Source organism: Sciurus vulgaris (assembly GCF_902686455.1).
Source record: "Sciurus vulgaris genome assembly, chromosome: 12".
NCBI classification, from domain to species: Eukaryota; Metazoa; Chordata; class Mammalia; order Rodentia; family Sciuridae; genus Sciurus; species Sciurus vulgaris.
Window position 1 is genome coordinate 82,327,244 of NC_136473.1, and position 20,713 is coordinate 82,347,956.

The 20,713-nt window shown below is 53.1% G+C and overlaps 1 protein-coding gene across 1 annotated transcript in view; it reads left to right on the forward strand.

The window, feature by feature from the left end:
• CACNA1S (calcium voltage-gated channel subunit alpha1 S) overlaps positions 1-20,713 on the forward strand; it is a 63,180-nt gene that overhangs the window by 27,236 nt on the left and 15,231 nt on the right. Inside the window, exons 11-28 of the mRNA XM_079106010.1 lie at positions 376-601; positions 1,761-1,968; positions 2,957-3,077; positions 3,627-3,741; positions 5,390-5,483; positions 6,133-6,202; positions 9,006-9,138; positions 9,887-10,016; positions 10,735-10,794; positions 12,245-12,351; positions 12,750-12,837; positions 13,063-13,170; positions 15,381-15,433; positions 15,740-15,886; positions 16,355-16,556; positions 16,987-17,145; positions 18,440-18,550; positions 19,216-19,299. Of these exons, the coding sequence (XP_078962136.1) occupies positions 376-601; positions 1,761-1,968; positions 2,957-3,077; positions 3,627-3,741; positions 5,390-5,483; positions 6,133-6,202; positions 9,006-9,138; positions 9,887-10,016; positions 10,735-10,794; positions 12,245-12,351; positions 12,750-12,837; positions 13,063-13,170; positions 15,381-15,433; positions 15,740-15,886; positions 16,355-16,556; positions 16,987-17,145; positions 18,440-18,550; positions 19,216-19,299 (2,216 nt within the window). The remainder of the gene's footprint in view (positions 1-375; positions 602-1,760; positions 1,969-2,956; positions 3,078-3,626; positions 3,742-5,389; positions 5,484-6,132; positions 6,203-9,005; positions 9,139-9,886; positions 10,017-10,734; positions 10,795-12,244; positions 12,352-12,749; positions 12,838-13,062; positions 13,171-15,380; positions 15,434-15,739; positions 15,887-16,354; positions 16,557-16,986; positions 17,146-18,439; positions 18,551-19,215; positions 19,300-20,713) is intronic.

A 20,713-nucleotide genomic window follows, 5' to 3' on the forward strand; every position in this document is an offset into this window, starting at 1 on the left:
GTGGATCCAGACAGATATGGGTTGAAGAACAAATGGAACAGAACAAGTTGGGAAGTGAAGAGTGCAGTGTAGACCTCTCTTTGAAGAAGTTTGCTGGGATAAGCCCAGATAATAAAGACAGAGAAAATGGATGGACTTGGGCTTTGTAAATGGTCATGCAAGGGTCCACTTGAAAGAAAAAGTGAGACACGTAAGGAAATACGGTATGGCTTAGCTTGTTGGAAATTTAGATTAGGTTTCCTCTAATGGGCAAAATGCACCAGGTTTTACTGGGTTTTGAAGGTTTAAAAAAAAAAGGTGGTTTGGAAACCTGGGGAGGGTATGCTGGGTTGAGGCTCCGTCCAGGGCAAAGAAGGGACATCTGCCTGCCTGCAGATGTCGCCAACCGGGTGCTGCTGTCCCTCTTCACCATCGAGATGCTGATGAAGATGTACGGGCTGGGCCTGCGCCAGTACTTCATGTCCATCTTCAACCGCTTCGACTGCTTCGTGGTGTGCAGCGGCATCCTGGAAATTCTGCTGGTGGAGTCGGGCGCCATGTCGCCCCTGGGTATCTCCGTGCTCCGCTGCATCCGCCTCCTGAGGATCTTCAAGATTACAAAGTGAGCACTGCAGGCTGGGGCGCCGGGTTGCCCGTGTCTACACCCATCTCATTTCCAAGTTCACAGGTGGTTCCTTCCCTCTCTCCTGGGCGAACCTCCCTGGGGCAGAGAAGTCAGGCTCCCCACTATGAGCTCCTTCCTCTATTTTTTTCTCACCATGGTCTTTGGCAGGACAGGAGGGAGGGGACCCTAGAAAAGATAAAAGGAGGGTGAACAAAGGCAAGGAAGATGAGAGGGAGAAGGAAGAGAAGAAACTTAGGGAAAGGAGGGGGAAACAAGAAAGAAGATCAGAGAACAAGAGCGGGGGTCAGCAGGCAGGGAGGGGAAAGAACAAGGGTTCAGTTCCCTTATCAGTGGGGGCTGGGTTCCAAGACATGCGGTTTCAGCCACACTCGAAACTGCACAGCGGGGAGCCCCACGTATACTATGCTTTTTCCTACACATGCCTGCCATAAAGTTCAATTTACAAATTAGACATAGTAAGAGATTAACAACCACAACTAACATAGAACAATTATAATAATATACTGTAACAAAATATATGTGACCATGGCCTTCCTCTCCCTCTCTGAAAATGTCTTACTATACTGTGTGTGTAGGATTCAGTACTATCTGCACCTGACCACAGGCAACCGAAACTTCAGATAACTGAAACTTCAGTTAAGCCAGGTTCTGGCTAAGCACAGGAGACGTAGAGATGCCCAAGAGGGGATTAGTTCCTACTTTTTTTTTTTTTTTTTTCTTTTTGGTACCAGGGATGGAATCCAGGGGTGCTTAACCACTGAGCCACATCCCCAGCCCTTTTTTTGTATTTTATTTAGAGACTGAGTTGCTTAGGGCTGTGCTAAGTTGCTGAGGCTGGCACGACCCTCCTGCCTCAGCCTCCTGAGCTGCTGGGATTACAGGCATGCGCCACCATGCCCAGCATGGTCCCTACTCTTGCCAGGTTTCTAGCCTAGCAGTGGGACCAGAAGCTAATCCACTGCTCTCCTGAGGAGCATGGAATACAAACTGAGCTAAGGGTTCTGTAGGAGACAGTGCCCAGCCCTTCCCCTGTGCGTCCCATCAGTCCCAAGCCATTTCCCCAAGCCCACCCGCCACCTGGAGCGCTGGCGAGAGGACTGCGCCTCCTCCCCACTTGGCTGCAACTCTTCCTCAGGTACTGGACCTCGCTGAGCAACCTGGTGGCATCCCTGCTCAACTCCATCCGCTCCATTGCCTCCCTGCTGCTGCTGCTCTTCCTCTTCATCATCATCTTCGCCCTGCTGGGCATGCAGCTCTTTGGGGGAAGGTACGACTTCGAGGACACTGAGGTGCGACGCAGCAACTTCGACAACTTCCCCCAGGCCCTCATCAGCGTTTTCCAGGTAGGCCACCGTCTGCACGCCTTACTGAATCCTGCTTCCTGTCCGTAAAGACCAGGACAGGCACCACCTTCTCCAGGAGCCTTTTTGGATCTGCTGGTGGAGCTTAAGCTCCTTCTCTCGTCTCCCCCATCACCTGTACTTCTTGCTACTACCATACTTGCTGGCCTCTCTCCCTACTGGGGCTGCGCCCAATCTCTCTGATTTGTCTTGGTCCCTGGTCCTTGCAGAGAGGTAGGTAGGATAACAGATGATGAGCGACGGGAGTTGGGGTGTGCTGGGAGTCCAGGGGGAGCAACTCCTGCCCTCTGAGGACAAGCCAGACAAGGCGGATCCTCCCTGACCACCCCAGGAAAGCCCCCAGAGGGATGCCTGAACCATTGCTTACTCAGGAGGCATGGCTCTGCCACCTGTTCCCCGGGAGCCACCATAGGGAGCATGGCTGTGACTCCGTGAGAGGCTCTCAGAGCAAATGCCTCCCAGGGAGCTTTCTTAGTACAAAGCATAAAAAATCTCCTTTCAGTTGTAGCTGGAACCTCACAGGTAACATACCTGTTGTACCAGCAAGAAGGGCTGTGCGTGAGAAGAAGTTGGTCCTTTGGGTGGCTGCACTTTCTCTTTCTTCCATTCACTCCACCAGCTGGTCAGACATCAGGCCTTTCAAGGGACCTGACATTTCACACTATTTCTGGAATGACAGGGGCCCTGGCTAGGTGCAGTCCAGTTTAGCCTGGAGGTTGGGAACAGAACTGGGGAAGTGATGACCCTTAATCAAACTCTTTGACCCTACCGAACCTTGATGAGATGCAATTATTCGAAGAGGGGCAGTGGGGAGGGCAGGGACCAGTCATCTGTGCCCAGGGATAAAGAGGACAGATCTGGGAGAATGACGGAGCTGGAAGAGGCCTTTTAGACAATGCGGTCCTGACGGAAGGCTCTCAGGCGTCTGTGTTCCATCCTCTCATCTCCTCGTTCCTCCCTCTCCCCCTAGGTCCTGACGGGGGAGGACTGGAACTCTGTGATGTACAATGGGATCATGGCCTATGGCGGGCCGTCCTACCCTGGCGTGCTGGTGTGCATTTACTTCATCATCCTTTTCATCTGCGGCAACTGTATCCCCTTGGGAGCAGGGTGTGGAGAACTTAGGGAGGGGTCAAGAGTGCCTGCTTGCTAGGCAGCCAGGCCCTCTGGCTGGAGGGGAGGCCCCGCTCATGGGGGGATAGGACAAAGCAAGGGCAGGTATGGCTACGGAATGATTCCTCCCACTGGAAAGGTTTGAGAACCATGGGAAGATGATTGGTCATGGGGGATGAACTGGTCACAGCCAGCCTGGAGCAGGTAGGAGGAAGCATGGGGTTTAGCTGAGGACATTGCAGATGGTGGTCACAGACTCATGCAGCCTGGTGTGGGAGCTGGGGTCAATTATGGCAAGAAATGATAAGCTTCAAAGGTCACAGTGCATTCAGAACCCCTCGTGGATTTGTCTTGGTCCCTGGGTCCTTGCAGAGAGGTAGGCTTCTCTGAAGACTCTGGCCTTGGCCCTGAGCTCGCACATTCTCTAGCAAGAGAGGCTCCACTGCCCCAGTGGGCACCAGGCCCTGCCAACACAGGCAGAGGCCTCCTTTCACCCCAACCCAAGGCTCCTTAGCTCGATGTCTCAGACATCCTGCTCAACGTCTTCCTGGCTATTGCTGTGGACAACCTGGCTGAGGCGGAGAGCCTGACTTCTGCCCAGAAGGCCAAGGCCGAGGAGAGGAAACGCAGGAAGATGTCCAAGTGAGCGCTGCATCCTCAGCAGGGGGGAACCAGAGTGCTGGACCCTGGCCACAGCCTCCATCTAGGGGAGCAGGAAGGTCTTCCCTGGACCAGGATGACCAGCGGCCACATGGCCTCTCCCTCGGGCCTGCTCCTACAACCAGGACAGCCAGGTTGCTGCAGTCCTGTGAGCTGTTTTTTGGGCAGGACTAGAGGCAGCCTGGCCTTCTAGACAGGCCTCCAGAGATGTGATGCCAGAGCACGGTGCATTGGGCCTGGCGATCCTCGTGAGGGGTTCTGGGATTTCTCCTCCCAGCCCTACTACTGAGTCACTGTACCTCTTGGAGGGAGTCATCCTTTGCTGAACCTCAGGCACCCTCAATCTGTGAAGTGGGTGTTGGCTTCTCTGGGCTTCCTGGGGTCTCTCCATCTGTGTCATGTCAATCTCTGTAGCCTGAGAGTCTCCTCTGAGGGTGGAAGTAGGACTCCTCTAGACAGTATTTCTCAAACTCAAGCTGCAAATTAATCACTTGCTTGGGAATTTTGTTAGAATGCAGATTCTGTTCCAGCTGGTCTGAACCAGGTGGGGTGGGTTGAGGTTCTGCATTTCAGGCAAGCTTCCAATGCTGCCTGTCACTGGAGGACCACACTGGGAGTAACTAGGTTCTGGACAGAGCACTGCTTCTCCCAATGCCCATGCCTGCAGGAATGGAATTCCCATTCCTATGGCGGCAGTATGGGAAGAGCAAGGGAGAAAGAGACTGGCAGTAGAGTCCAGACATTTCCAAAGACTTGGAACAAACCACTTCTATGAATTCTGTATGAACTAGTTACAAAGCCACTTTCCACCCATTCACTATTGACAAACATTGAATATGGTTGTGAGCCTCAGCCCTGAGCTGTATATCATGACTTCTCATTAGAGAAGGGACTTGCCCAGGCCTGCCATCATCCCATTTGGTGACCATTCCTGCACCTTCCTGCACAGAGACCCCTGAGCCCTTGGTATGGGTTCTGTTATGGGGTGCAACTTAAGAACAGACCGATCACCACTGAGAAGTCCAAATTTGAGAGTCTTTATTAAGCCAGCCTATTGACTGTCTCACACAATGTCCCAAAAAGTGGCTATTGGGAGAACAGCCCCCACCATAGGGTTGTAGGGGTTCTTATACTAATAATCACATCAATCATAAGTGTCTGTTGCTATGATTTGAAATTACAAACTAGCATCATGAGATCATCAACAAAGGGAGAAGTGGGTCAAAATGACTCTTACCTAGATACAAACTAAAGAATGGTTACTAACATCCACACACTCACCATTCACATGGTACATTGTTTAGGAACAATAGGAATCAAAAGAGAGCAATTTTTCTTTACATAGGAATTGTCATTCTGTATTGTTAAACATGTCACACTAAGTAACTGATGATGGGTACAGAGGCAGGGTGTTCCCATGGGAGAAGCTTATTTCCTACATAACATGGAGTCTCAGAGCAAAATGGAGTCTGTTTATCATTTCCCTTAGAGTCTGGCCTGTAACATTCTCATGGAGCCAGCTCTGTCAGCCCATCACAGGATCCTCCTGAGGAACTTGTCAGTCAGAGAAGACCCTTGAGAACTTTCTGGTTGGGACTCCACCTCAGGTTTCCTTGCTTTTCCAACCCAGGGGTCTCCCAGACAAGTCAGAGGAGGAGAAGTCCATGATGGCCAAGAAGTTGGAGCAGAAACCCAAGGGTGAGGGAATCCCCACCACTGCCAAGGTGAGACCTCATGTGGGGTGCTTCACAGACCACATGGAGGGGTTCCCCTACACCTCAGGGTATTGGTGGGTCAGGAAGGGGAGGAGGGAGAACGGTCGTTTGCCAGGTGAGGGCTGCATTCTTTTGAGGGGAGGGCTTGTGAATACATCTGCTCCAGGGAATTCTGTACTGAGAGACACAGGCAACCCAGTCAGGGAAGCCCCACAGCAAGAGGCGTTTGACCTTCCCATGATGCCCCTATCTACCCAGAGGCCTGAACTGACTCACCATTGCTAGTCCTGCCCTGCCCTTTCCAGCCTGGCACAGCTTGACATTCCTGGAGACTGGGGAAATGGAGTTAAAAGAGTCAGGGAACTGGGCTCAGAAGGGCTGGGGATCCCAGCCTGGGGAGCCCACCTCCGCTGGTGAACCTGAGGACCCAATGAAGACAGACTCTGACAGGCTGGGACAGGCTTGGGCCTTGACTGTGCCCCACGAAGTCAGGACAAGAGGTCTGACCTTGCTGAGCCAGAGATGACCACAGTATCACCTGCCCCTTGGGCTACAGAGGATTACAGAGGTTCAACGCTACTCTGGTCCCCAGCATGTGAACAGGGCATGCAACTGCAGCTGTGCTTTGCCATCTTCTTCATTGTGTTCCTTCCTGCAGCTGAAAATTGATGAGTTTGAATCTAACGTCAATGAGGTGAAGGATCCCTACCCCTCGGCAGACTTCCCAGGTGAGGATCCCTGAGCCTGGGCTGGAGCAGGGTGCTGGGATTAAGGGGGCATATGCTGGTGCCACCTTCTCCGCATAGGAAATCTCTTGTGTGTTCCCTACCTGGAGCCCTCCATGTGGAGGTCAGGACCAGGGAGATGTCCCTTCTTCACTTGGACTCGCATATAACCCATCTATCTGCCAGCTTGCCTCTCCCTACAACACACACAGAGCAGAAAAATCCACATTTTATTTTCATTTACCTCTGCAAGTTTTTAGTGAGTGCTGGATACATGAATCAGTGCTGAGGACCTGTTTTGAAGGAGCACAGAGACTGGTGGATACATATGACCTTCCTGCCATTCATGCTGAATGGACCCTCAAGGAGGGCACACCCATCCATGTGGGGATGAAGCAGATCACTCACCATCCAGAGCCTGGAATAGGATCAGGACTGGCATTGTGTGAAAATCCTGAAGGGGGACAGGGTGGGATAGGAGGGAGGGTGGATGAGACACAGCCATGAATAAACTGTGAGCATCTCAGAAATGCATACAGCCAGAAATCCTATCCATCTGGACCAAGGAGAAGACACATGGAAGAAGCAGATCCAGACTGGATTAATCCTAAAAGGCCACTTGGAAGAGCCCTGGTGCCCAAGAGCTCGCAGGCTTTGCTCAGCTCACTCACAAATCCTTTGGAGCTCTGGGTCATGGGTGCAATTTTTTGTCTCTTTGTGGAATCAGCCAATGACCATCTGTTTTCCCCAATGACTCTAAGCTCCACGGGGATGTTTTGTGTTCTGGATGGCACAGTGTTTGGCACAGAGTAGGCCCTCAGTAAAATGAATGAATGAATACATGAAAGGATTTTGAGAAGAGAAATGTGGGTTGAATGGAGATGGTATAGTAAGACTGATAAGATGTTCTTCCGATCTCTACCAGAAATGAAGATGGGAGTTTTAGAATAATTCATCTGGAGCTGTTTCATCTAACAAGTATCATGTATTAGGTGGGAGTGGCTGGCAAGCTGGTGGAGGGTGGCTGATGTAGCAAAGTTGAGGAGAGAAGAGGGGAAGGGGCTGCAGAAAAGGAGGAGGGCAGAGCGTGAAGGGCATGTGGGCGGGTGTTGGAGGAGAGGTCTTAGCAAGGGTACTGAATGTGTCTATATCCAGCTTCTTTTGAAAACTAATTTGAGCTGAGTGCCTGCAATCTCAGCAGCTCATCAGGCTGAGGCAGGAAGATCATGGGTTCAAAGCCAGCCTCAGCAACTTAGCAAGGCCCTAAGCAACTTGGCAAGACCCCAGCTCTAAATAAAAAATAAAAAGGGCTGGGGATGTGGCTCAGTGGTTAAGCACCCCTGGGGTTACTCTCTTGTTCCAAAAAAATTGATTGATTAATTTAAAAAATAATTTGAAATGGCCTACAACAAAAGATATGTACACTAAAGTAAATAAGCTGGTCATAGACAAAGGAAAAAAGAATTAGAAGGAAAAGGACACAAAGATGCTAACAGATGCCAATTCTAAGAATTAATAGTCTTACAATTAAGCAGAAAGTGTGCCCCTGGGAACCTTGTCAGTCCAGGCAGGACAGGAAGTGTCATGTTAGGACACTCATTCAGAGGAGGAAGCAAGGGTTCTAATTTCTGAGGAGCAGAAGGGAGCGGGAATGGGATTTGGATGGGTGAGAACCCTCATGAGTGTCTTCAGTGGGAGAGAGAATCCAGGGGCTCTTGGCTGCCCTGAGGCTCTCTGCCAGGGCCCCTGGAGAAAGGAGGAAGAGCCTACAGGTGAGGGAACCACCTCTTCCAGCACACTCCTCACTTTAGCACACCCAACACCATACCTGGGACCTCCTGGCCTAGAGCTGAGGACTTCAGACCCTCAGCTCCCTTTAGAGGGCCTGAGACCTTGCAGGTACTGAGCATGTCTATCCTCCTCCTCTATCTCCCTCCTCTACCCCAGTACCCCCCATGGTCCTAGGGACTGACTGAAGCTCAAGAAGTGTTCATTGCCTTTTTTACATGCAGGAAGTTCCTCTCTCAAATTATTATTTTTAGAATCCTAGCCCAGGGAGGACTTCAGACTCCCATTTATTTTAATAACCTTCCTGATCCTTGCCAATTTTTTATTTTGTTGTTGTTTTGGTTTGGTTTGGTTTCTTTGCTACTAAGGATTGAACATACTGAGCCACATCCCCAGCCCTTTTTATATTTTATCTTGAGACAGGGTCTCACTGAGTTGCTTAGGGCTTTGCTAAGTTGCTGAGACTGGCTTTGAACTTGTAATCCTCCTGCTTCTGCCTCCCAGGTCTCTGGGATTATAGGCCATTCACAAATTGAAAAGCCAAAGGCAGGTGTAGCTCAATAGTAGAACACATGCCTGGCATGTGCCAGGACCTAGGTTCAATCCCCAGCACCATGAGAAAGAAATAATAATAATAATAAAAAGAACAAATTTGGAAGCTGAAGCTCAGGAAGGGCACAGATTTATCTAGTGCTGCACAGCAAGTTAGTGGCAGAGCAGCCCCAACTCCTAGTGTGTATTGGTGGTGTTGAGGACCCAGCCTTGAGTGCAGCAAAAAGACTTCTTGGCCTCGTTCCTGGACTGACTTCCAGAAGATTCTGCGTCTGCCCCACAGACCCCTGACAGCTCAAGTCTAGATGTCTAGGCTAGACCCTGTTAATGCCCTAGTGTCCCACATTGGCTTGCTGTCCCCTGTGCTTGCTGGCTGCAGGGACTCCTAGAAGAGCTTGGCACGCAGAAGTCACAGGTGAAGCAAAGTTTGGGAAGACACCCCTAATATCTTTCCCTCTCCCCACAGGGGACGATGAGGAAGATGAGCCTGAAATTCCAGTGAGCCCCCGACCTCGCCCCCTGGCCGAGCTGCAGCTCAAAGAGAAGGCAGTGCCCATTCCAGAAGCCAGCTCCTTCTTCATCTTCAGCCCCACCAATAAGTGTGTGGTCCCTTGGCAGCTATATGGGGTGACCAATGAGGCTCTGAGAGAGAGCCGCTGCCCTGCCCTTAAAAACCTCTTATTTCTCCATACCTACAACTATACTAAGAGAAACTCATTCTTTAGCTTAACATCTTGCGTCCTGTTTAGAATGCTGGGCTGGAGCTCAGTGGTGGAGAACTTGCCAGCACTTGTGAGGCCCTAGGTTTGACGCCCAGCACTGGGGGCGGGGGGACTTAAAAATAAATAAATTGCTAGTATTTCTGGGAGAAGTAATGCTTTTAGATTGTATCAGTTACACCTAGAGGAACCATGTTTATTGGTTCCTTGCTAAGAGCAGTTTTAGGCGTGTCCAGTGCGTGAGAACCGAGGAAAGCTATCGTTTGTATTGGCTTCATAACTTTACAGCTTTAAGATACACAGACTTAGAACACAGAGTGTTATCTGACTGCCTCATGAATGGAGATCAGCCCGACCCGTCCTTTTTGCAGGGAAACCTTGGGGTGGGGGTGCATTGGAAGAGGGGGCAGGTGGCGGAAGGTCTGCACTGGGAGATGGGACAGAGACCGAAGGAACTAACTCTAGTTAGTTCCTCCTGTCCAGCCAGGGGACCATGCAAATGCAAGGCTATCCTTCTCTACTGCCCTGGGGGAAAGGGAGCAGAGCAGTGTCCCTGTTCAGGATAGTGGCTGATGGGGCCTAGATTTCTAGCAGCTCACGGCTCCCCTCTCCTCCCTTCTGCCCTCAGAATCCGCGTCCTGTGCCACCGCATCGTCAATGCCACTTGGTTCACTAACTTCATCCTGCTCTTCATCCTGCTCAGCAGTGCTGCCCTGGCTGCTGAGGACCCCATCCGGGCAGAGTCTGTGCGGAACCAGGTGAGAGTGGCCCCCCAATCCGGGCGTCAGCCATCCCCACACTTCTGGTGCCCAGAGTGCATCTGCATATTCCAAGTGGCTATAGGCAATGTTTCTTAGTTTAAGTTCCTAAAGATCCAGACTGCCTGCTCTGCCCCTCCTGAGCAGTGCTGTCACAGCAGGGGCAAGACGGGCTCTGGCTGCTGAGTGCTTTGGATGATGATGGTAGTGGTGGCGATGTGGTGATGGCGGTAGTGATGGTGGTAGTGATGATGGTGATGGTGATGGTGGTGATGGTGATGGTGGTAATGGTGGTGATGGTGGGGGGGTGATGGTGGTGATGGTGGTGATGGTGATGGTGGTGATGGTGGTGATGATGTGGTGGTGGTAATGGTGGTGATGGTGGTGGTAATGGTGGTGATGATGGTGGTGATGGTGGTGGTGATGGTGGTGGTGATGGTGGTGATGGTGGTGATGGTGGTGGTGATGGTGGTGATGGTGGTGATGATGGTGGTGATGGTGGTGATGGTGGTGGTAATGGTGGTGATGATGGTGGTGATGGTGGTGGTGATGGTGGTGATGGTGGTGATGGTGGTGGTGATGGTGGTGATGGTGGTGATGGTGGTGGTGATGGTGGTGATGGTGGTGATGATGGTGGTGATGGTGGTGATGGTGTGGTGGTGGTATCATTGCTCCAACCCTCCTCTCACTGCTGCTCCCTCCCTAACCCAATGTCCAGATCCTTGGATATTTTGACATTGCTTTCACCTCCGTCTTCACTGTGGAGATTGTCCTCAAGGTGAGTGGAGGCTGCTGGACAGCCGGCCCTGGGCTTGGGGCTTCTCTGGGCCAGGGAATGGGACCTTCCTGATGTGAATACAATTTATTCACACTGACTTCACTCAGGGGCTGGACTAAGGGGTAGGAGAAAAGCAGGAAGAAGGTAGGTTGCCACAGGAAAGCCTCACAGGACCCAGGAGACAGGATAGGGTTTCAGCTCACAAGCCAGGGTGGGCAGGCAAGCCCGGGGCAGGGTAGAAGGCCAGAGAAAACCAACTATGGACTGCCACCCCCAGCAGAGTAGAGCTCACAACTGTGAAGCCCGTGGCACTTTCTTCCACACTGAGGCACATTGAGCTTAAGAGTGCATCTGGGACGCTGGGTGTTGTTCCTAGACCTTTGCTACTACTGACTTCCCAGGAGTCCCCAGGGGAGTGACCACTGTCCTAGCCTGGGTTTCTGGCAGCCCTGCACTTCTCCACAGCACCTCCCTGCTTGCCCAGTGTGCTCGAGGTGGGCACACTGAGTTCAAGTTATCACAGTGGCAGTGGGCTTTGGGAGTGCAGACAGAGGGAGGGCTCTTCTGTGACTGCAACCCACTAGTCCCAGCCTTTACCTCCACCAACAAGGAGAAGTGAGGCAGCCATGCAACAAGCAGGCCAGTGCAGGCCAGCGCAGACTTTGGAACGGTCCTTATTTCAGGGACTTAACTACAGAATGAGCTGAGCAGAGATGGTGGCTTCCCAAGGTCAATGAGGACTTTGTGGAGGTGGGGGCATGAGTACTAGGCCTTGACATTGGACAGAACTTCATGAGGGTGAGAAAACCAGGCAGTCCAAGAGGAAAGACAGCAGCAAATGCATTGTAAGATTTGGGGACAGAGTGGCCTCTTCGGGCTGGGATGTTACACACACACAGGGAAAACCTGGGTACTGGGGCTCAGAAGGTAAGATAAGACCAAATCATATAGGGCCTTGAATGGGTGAATAATAGGTATGCAAAGGGCTGCAAGATTATTTGGAAAATACAAGAAAGAACAAGAAAGAAGTTGAGAGGGAAGCAAGAAGACAGGGGGCTGGAAAGGGGGTGCAGAGAGGAGAGGGTCCAGGGGCTGGTGAAGGTCTGGGGTCCTCGAAAGGAAGCTTTCCAGGGGGAGGAGGACTTGAGTCCTGCCCCTCAGGAAGGAGGAGGGCCACAGGGAAGGAGCCTGAACAGGGACTTGTGCTCAGAGAGGCAAACCCAGCACAGCTGCCCCTGAGAAGTCGCGTGCTTCTGCCATGAGCAGAGAAGGGAAGAGGATGCGCTTAGGCTTCAGGAAGGAGTTGAGTGGTACAGGCGGGCTGTCCGTCTCTGTCACGCTTCCTGAGCAGATGGAGGCAAGAAGCCCTTCTTTGGGGCGGGGAGGCGGGGAGGTGTCTGACCTGCTCCCCAAGCTCCTCACCACTTGGGACGCTGCCTTCTCTCCTCAGATGACCACCTACGGAGCCTTCCTGCACAAGGGCTCCTTCTGCCGCAACTACTTCAACATCCTGGACCTGCTGGTGGTGGCTGTGTCCCTCATCTCCATGGGACTAGAGTGAGCAGTGGCAAGGGCCAGCCTTGGGCATGGGCCCCCTGCTGCTCTGTGCCCGGTCCTTGGAGCAGGAGTACCACTCCTGTGCTACAGGAGGAGGGTCCCTCTGGGACATGGATAGGGGATTCCTGGTTGTCACCAGCTGCACTGAAGTGGCGATGCTAAACGAGCAAAGCCCTGTCCTGGAAACTGGGAGGGGAGGCAGAGAGGAGAATCAGCCCCCCACTCTCCCCGACGGGAGAGACAGAACCTCTAGCCACACAGGGGAAGCCTGCGTCCTGCTGCATGGCCCACCAACAGCAGCTGTGTGGACAGCTAGAGGCAGGAGGTGGATGGAGACCCCCGTGAGCCCCCCGGCTGGAACAGGCTGCCCTCAGCCCCGCCCCTCGTGCCTCCCCCAGGTCCAGTGCCATCTCTGTGGTGAAGATTCTGAGGGTGCTAAGGGTGCTCCGACCCCTCCGAGCCATCAACAGAGCCAAAGGGTTGAAGGTGAGAGCAGGGCCTCTGACAGGGCTGGACTCCAGAAACCCTGTCCAGCCTGGCTGGGGCCCAGGTCCATCTCCTTGGCCAAACGGGGTTGACAGATGAGGCTGGGGTGGCCATGCTTCCCTGAGAACCTCTCTCTCAGCAAGTCTCAGCTTCAGGGGTTCCCCCAGCTGAAGATGAGATGCAGTTGGTGTAGGCCTGGCCCCGCATCGGCCCCTCTCTCCCCAGCACGTGGTGCAGTGTGTGTTCGTGGCCATTCGCACCATCGGGAACATCGTCCTGGTCACCACACTCCTGCAGTTCATGTTCGCCTGCATCGGGGTCCAGCTCTTCAAGGTGAGGCCCCCTGCTTGGGCAGCCTTGCCCCTCTCCACCTGGGGCCACTCTCAGGCCGTGGAAAGTGCCAGTGGGTTTCTTTCCCAAGCAGAGGGAGCCCCAAATTGTGAAAGCAAATGTCCCTGAATGCACAGGGCTAGACACAGTTTCCTAAGTGATGCCCACTGCTGGCCTGTGGCTCTGCTGACCACCAATGCCTTTGTGTCTTCTCTTCCCCCAGGCCCTGCAGCCACCCCTGCCCCTTAATACCTCAGCCACTTCCTCCGGCCCAGCCAGGCCTGTCTACAACACACCACCCCCACCACCTCCAGCTCCATAGGTGCAGCAGAGTTCTGTAGCCCATGAACCCAGCTGGGGAGTCAGCATCAACCAAACCTCCCAGGAGCTTCTGGGGTGGCAGTCCTTCATTTCCTGTCTGGAGCTGGCCTTATTCTATTCTCACTTTCCTGGGTAAACACAATCACTCTAGGAATCAGCCCCACAGTGATGTCCCCTCCCACCCAGCTCTGACTTCTGGATGCCTCTGGCTCTTAGGTCACCTGCAATGTTCAGAAACTGACACCTGAATGTTCCACTGACACCCTTGATACTTCCTGTCATGACCCAACCCACTCCTGTCCCCAAAGCATGATCCCTGAAAAGTCATGATTATATGACCTCCGTGAGTCTTAGCCTGCGATGGTATTTACGCATTCAACCTATGAAGCATCATTCCCTACATAGGGCCAGGGCCTCTGTTAGGGTTGAGGAGGTCACAAGGCAAACCACACATCCCTCCCTGAGGGCAGGGAATAGGCTTTAGGAAAAGTAGTCAGGGTGGGGCCCCTAGAGGAACTGCAGGGGACCTACGACATCTAGACATTTGGCCAGCCACATGCGCCCTTTGCCTCCTCTCCTGGGAAGGAACTGCCCCCACCTTTTCTGTCAGGCTTGGGGGTCCCAGGATCACTGAGGGCAGAGTCCAGGCCAGACTCATCCCTTACCCTGGAGCCCCAACCATAGCCTGGCCCTTAGGAGCCCACCAGACACTTGCCCTGAAGGAATGCTGGGGGTGGACCTGCCCTTCCTTTGGCTGCCACGTCCCTTCTGGGCAAGAGCAATGGCACTTCAACACCACACTGCTTTCATCTCTCATCAGAAGCCCTCAGATCCCGCCTGCCCACCTAATAGGAACACATAGGTCACACACGGCACATTTTACTCTGGAAACTCATCACATAAATTTCATATTATTCCAGAGGGCTGAGCTTTGCTTCTCGTATTAAATTGGATGTTTGATTTCAAATGCCCAGAACCCTGAACCCCACCCAGGGGAAGCTGGGTTCACTCCCCACCTCTCCCCCAATGTCTCCCACATTACTCCCACCCTCTGCTCCAGCAACCCTAAAGTGGGGGTGGGAGCCCCACAACCCACAGGGGGCAGGGCAGCTGACCTTCAGCGAGTCCTGTGTCCTTATAGGCATTTCCCTCTGCGGGTCTTTGAGGGGCCTGAACTAGAATCTATGGATTTCAAGCTTCATTTCAGCCACTTGAAGACCTAGCAACCAACTCCTCTATTCAAACAGAATCTTCTGCAGGTGTCCAATGTGACGTAGACACAAGGAGAAAGCGCTCTCCCTGAAGTCAGTGCGGGGGAGCGCAGAGTTCGGCTGCTCAGGCCTTAGGCACCCCTGTTCACTCTGAGGACAAGCTGATGGGCCCAGCCCACCTGGGGTCCATCTCTATAGCTCTTGTTTCCACAGCAGCCCTTGGGGCTAGCCTATGGCAGGAGAGGGGAGGCGTGAAGTGGGGAAGAACTGTTCCCTGCTGCTCAGTGGGGAGAACTCAAGGGGGCTCCCGCAGCAGTGGGAGGTGGGGGGCTCCATCTCCCAGCTCCCGGAGGGAGGAGCAGGACCATTCATATTTCCATCGCTCCTGGCCCAGCCTGGGGCACTCAGCAAATGCTCACCTAAGGAGCTGGGTCCTCACCTTCGATAGCAGCTAGGCTGGGTAGGGAAGCCAGGCGGAGCCATGAAGATAGAGGATGGTGAAGGAGAAAAACTCTTGGGGACCCTGCCCCAAGGGAAAGGCCGCCCCTCTGAGAGGAAGGGAAGGCTCCTGCCTCCAGATGGCTTGTCTTCCTTCTCCCTCTCACTGTTGATTCCATAGCCCACTTTTCTATCCTGTTTCCATGACAACATGTCTCCATCCCTCCCTCCTCCTGGATGCAGGGGAAGTTCTTCAGCTGCAATGACTTATCCAAGATGACAGAAGAGGAGTGCAGGTACATATGCCCTGCTGGCTGAGGGACAGGGTGGGAGGGTCACGGGGCAGGGACCTCATGCGTGGGGCATGCTGGGCCTTCAGGCTAGGAACTGGGAGATCTGAGTTATTAGGTCCAGGAGGGAAGTTCGTAGAAGTCCCTCTCCTTCGGCAGCTGTGGGGAGAGAGTGCCCAACAGTGTCCTCTCTGGTCACAATTCCAGACCTTCATTTCTCCTGCACACTCACTGCTCAGGACTCAGACGATGCGGGTGGGGCAGAGGCAGCACAGTCACACTCAGTGGAGTGACTGGGCCTCTCTGAATCAGGGGCTACTACTACGTGTACAAGGATGGGGACCCCACACAGATAGAGCTGCGCCCCCGCCAGTGGATTCACAATGACTTCCACTTTGACAACGTGCTCTCAGCCATGATGTCGCTCTTCACCGTCTCCACCTTCGAGGGATGGCCCCAGTGAGTGAGGCCTGAGGCCCAGGCCCAACACAGGCACTGTCAGGGCTGTGCCAGGAACCAGCTGTCCCTCTCCTGTGGTCCCCACTGCACCTCACAGGCCTGTGACAATGCTCGGCAAACCCCACCAGTTCCTTGATGGTTTGAGGACTCATGTGTTGACTGGTCACTCCAAAGGGAGCCTGACTAGAGACTCCGACAAAATGTGCCCAGACCCTCAGGGGGTATGCTCACCTGCCCACAGGGGAGCCCTAGTGATTGATTAGCCATAGGTGACCATCTCATGGAAGGGTGGGACCATTCCAGGATGGTTCTAGCCTCCTCTGGCCCAGTCCTTCCTTCTCTGCCAACACTTGACTATTCAGAAAGTTCCCTGGGCTCTCATGGCCAGTGGGATGATCCCCACCCTTCCTGGCTGGCTGGCTGCCTCATTACCCCAGTCCCTCATCCTCCCTCTCTGCCCACCCCAAGGCTACTGTACAAGGCCATAGATTCAAATGAGGAGGACACAGGCCCCATCTACAACAACCGAGTGGAGATGGCCATCTTCTTCATCATCTACATCATCCTCATTGCCTTCTTCATGATGAACATCTTTGTGGGCTTTGTCATTGTCACCTTCCAGGAACAGGGGGAGACTGAGTACAAGAACTGTGAGCTGGACAAGAACCAGGTGCCTGGGTTGCCTGCTAGAGATGGAGAACAGAACCCCAAAGAGCCCTGAGCCCTGGGCTCTGGCTAGTAAAGAGAATCCTAAGGGTGACCCCAGAACCTCCATTTAAGGCCCAGCCCCAACCTGCACGCACTCCACACTGTGTCCAACCTAAAGCCATCCTAGTTGACCAAGTGGGAGATCTTCTCATGGAACCCCCGTGATGCCCAGAGAGAAGAAGCCCCATAGACCCCCTCAGGTCATGGTCACAATTGACTGCGGTAACTCAAGGATCCCAGTGGACTCTTACTCTAGATAGTCCATATAGTCCCCCAGCCACGGTTGCCCTTGCACAAAATGTAGGGTTCCCTCAAGCCCATGGATGCGGCATGGAGACGGACGGAGGGCGGGGCCTGGTGGTGCTAACCCACCCTGTTGTGTTGTGTCCCAGCGCCAATGTGTGCAGTATGCCCTGAAGGCCCGCCCACTGAGGTGCTACATCCCCAAAAACCCCTACCAGTACCAGGTGTGGTACGTCGTCACCTCCTCCTACTTTGAATACCTGATGTTTGCCCTCATCATGCTCAACACCATCTGCCTGGGCATGCAGGTAAAGGGCCTCCCAGGACACAAGGGGCCTGGGCCCTGGGTGGGCGAGGGTGAGTAGGACAGGAGTTCCCAGTTCTTCCCAATAGACATTATCATGCCAGGCATGCATGGCGAGAAGCTGGACAGGACACAGAAGTGAACTGGTCCCAGGATTTGTCACTATGCACTATGGGCTTATTAAGGAACTAATTCAAATAGACAGTGTGGTGATTCTGCAAATAGGAGTCAGTTGCTAAGGAGGAGGAGGAAGAGCAGGAAGTAGAAAGTGCTTTCTCTGTTTTCCTTCTGCTGTTGCAAAGCTAGATGGTTGCGTTGGTGGGAATCTTGGCTCTAGTCCCAAGAAAACTGGGTTTAGTAGTCACAGAACAGGTGTCTCTCTTAGGAGTTGAGCGGCCCTTATAGACAATATCCTAATCAGCACCATCATTATCAAATCTTAATTAAGCATGCAATCCTTTAAGTCTCATATAAATAGAATTGCACAGCCAGACTCCCTGCCCTTAGGAGTCCAAGACATACCAGATGATAAAACCACACAGCGCCTGGTCCTGAGAATAAGGAAGGAGTCACTGAGCCAGCAGGCCCCAACCACACAGAGGATCATGAGCACTGGCTTGTGTTTGAGGCTGAATCAGGCAGCAGAATTGGGCTGTACTGCCAAGGCTGGAGGGTGGGGGCAGCCATCAGATCCTTCTGACCAGCCTGGGAAGGTTTTGTGGAAGAGGTGGGACTTCATCAAATTTCTAAGAAAGGGGGAAGAGATTCCCAGTCTATAAGACCATGGGTTTAAGGTGGGCCATAGCAAAGTGTCAAGGGGATGCAGTTGTTGGTGCAAATGCCCTGACCCCACTGGGGACAGGATGCAGGTGCAGGAAGCTTGGTGAGCTCCTTCTCCCACCAGCTGGTGATAATGCCAACTATGGGACCCAGGGCTCTTGTCTCAGGCCTATGCCCAAATGCCTACATGGACCGTGTCCCAGAGCCCTGCCTGGAGGTCCTCCTGTCCTGGTCACCTAGGATAGACATATGAATGAGCTCTGTCCTTGCAGCCCTGGAACACACTCAGCTAGACTTGAACTTGGAGATCCTCCCCTCACCCCACTCCTTCCATTGCCTGTTTTGTAGGAGGGGAAGGGAGGGTTCTTAACATTTAGTGGAATTCAGGGGATCACTGAAGCAGGTTTCTAGTCTTCTAAGCTAAAACAAGGGAGGAAGGGGATCTAAGAAAGGGTGGGGCTTCCCAGGAAGAAATGAGATGGGCAGGCAGGACCCCCCTCTCCACGTCCCCTCCGCAGCACTACAACCAGTCAGAGGAGATGAACCACATCTCAGACATCCTCAACGTGGCCTTCACCATCATCTTCACCCTGGAGATGGTTCTCAAGCTCATGGCGTTCAAGGCCAGGGTGAGTGCAGCCAGGCTGGGGTGGGCTTCTCCTGGAGCACCCTCCGCCTCTCCTCACTCCGCTGAAGCCCCTCATCCAGCACTTCTGCTCGCCACTCACTCGCCCCTTTGCCGGCCTCCAGTGTCAGGTACAGGCCACGGGAAACTTCAGGCCAGCAGAAGTGACTGATGACAGAATAGACGCCTGGCGCCTGTCTCTGCCCCATCTTGGAGCCTGTCTTTCATTCCTCACCTGTGCTTCAGCTTCCGCAGCACAGGCCCAGGCCCCGGAGCCTCTTGCCCTGTTTCTTTGGCTCTGGCGTCCACTCCCACAGCTCAGCCCAGCCCAGTCCAGCCACCCACTGTTGGTTCTGGTTTTCCAAACGTGTCAGGACTTTAAGAGGAGCTCGGGGATACATAAGAGGAGTTCCCCATCTGGACCAGGACCCCAAGTTCTTAGTCCCCAATAACTCTCCCAACCACTTCCCACTCTGGGGGAAGAGATTAAAGAGCCAAAGGAGAGACGTGTGGGGTGGGTTGGCCCATGGAGCACCAGGGGGAAGTCGCACCGTGAGCACTGCCCCTTGGTCAGTCCTAGCAGATCTCACTGGACCACTGCCCCAGGCAGGCCACTAGAGTCCCCTCCTCTCAAAGCTCACCCTTGCACTCCCTCTCTCTGGTTCCCAGGGCTATTTTGGAGATCCCTGGAATGTGTTTGACTTCCTGATCGTCATCGGCAGCATCATCGACGTCATCCTTAGCGAAATCGACGTGAGTATCAGCCCAGCAGAGCTATCACTAGGGTGGGGCCGAAAGCACTTGTTCAGTCCACAGATAATCGTGGGGTACCCATTGCGTGAGTGGCACAGCACCCCAGGGTCACAGGGATGCAAATGACTGGTTATGGCTTCTGCCTTCAAGGAGCTACAATTATGCAGAGCAGAGAGATAACAGAGGTACAGGGACGACGCCATGAATGCACCCAGTGCTGCAGGCAAGAGCTGCAGTGGAAAGCAGGGGCCATCTCTGGGTGGGTGGTCAGGGAGGGCACGCCACCTGAAGGGAAAGGACGTGGCGACTGGAGAGGAGACAGGCACTGAGGCAGCGCTTCTGCAGGAGAAGCACAGTATGGACGTGCAGAGAAGGTTCAGGCTTTGGCAGGAGCTCATGAACGTGCAGGGGGCGATTTTCAAATTCTAAGCTGAGGGTCAGGTACTGTTCTTGGTGCTAGAGATACAGCAGTGAACAAACCGTGGGGGAACAGGCAATAACTAAGTCTATCATGTGACAGATTACGGGATGGAAAACGTAGATCATGACGGATGTGGAGTGCAAGGGATGGAGAATGATACCAAGGTGACATTGGAGCCAGGTGCAGTGTGCACATCTGTAATCCCAGCAACTCAAGAGGCTGAGACAGGACTGCAGGTTCAAGGCCAGCCTCAGCAACTTAGAGAGGTCCTGTCTCAAAATTTAAAAATAAATAAATAAGATGGGCTGGAGATGTAGCTCAGTGGTAGAGCCCCCTGAGTTCAATCCCTACTATTGAAATTAAAAAAAAAAAAAAAAAAAGACATTGAGAACAGACCTGAATAAAGCAAGTGGGTAAGTCATGCAGGTATGGGAACCAGAATGCTGAAGAGAGCAAGAAGAGTGTGTGCAAGGGTCCTGTGGCCAGAATATGTTTGCTGAGTTTAAGTAACATCAGGAGGGCCTTGTGGCTGGAGTGGAGAAGGTAGGGAAAGAGGAGGAAAGAAGGCAGGGGTCAGATCGCGGTTATGTCCTCATTTTGAGAAAGACAAGAGGCCTTTGGAGGGTTTCAGCATGTCCAGGTTTTGTTCTAAACGGATTGTTCTAGCTGCTGTGTTGAGGCTGAGCAGGAAGAACAGTCGGAAATTTACTGTGGAGATGCAGATAAGGGGACGGTGGCGGTGGTGCTGGCCATGGAGGTAGTGAGAAGCAGACAGCTTCTGGATCTATTTTGAAGACTTAGCCAGCAGAAAGGCAAATGGCTCCAGGAGCTGGATGAAGAGATTCAGGATGGAGAAAGGAGACACAGCAGCAGCAGGATCTGTGTTGAGGAGAGGGGAGCGCAGGACAGGGAGGGAGATCCACTACAAGGACTGAGAAGCGGAGCGCTCTGATGGTCTTGCTGCGGAGTGAAGAAGGGGAGAAGATAGGGAGG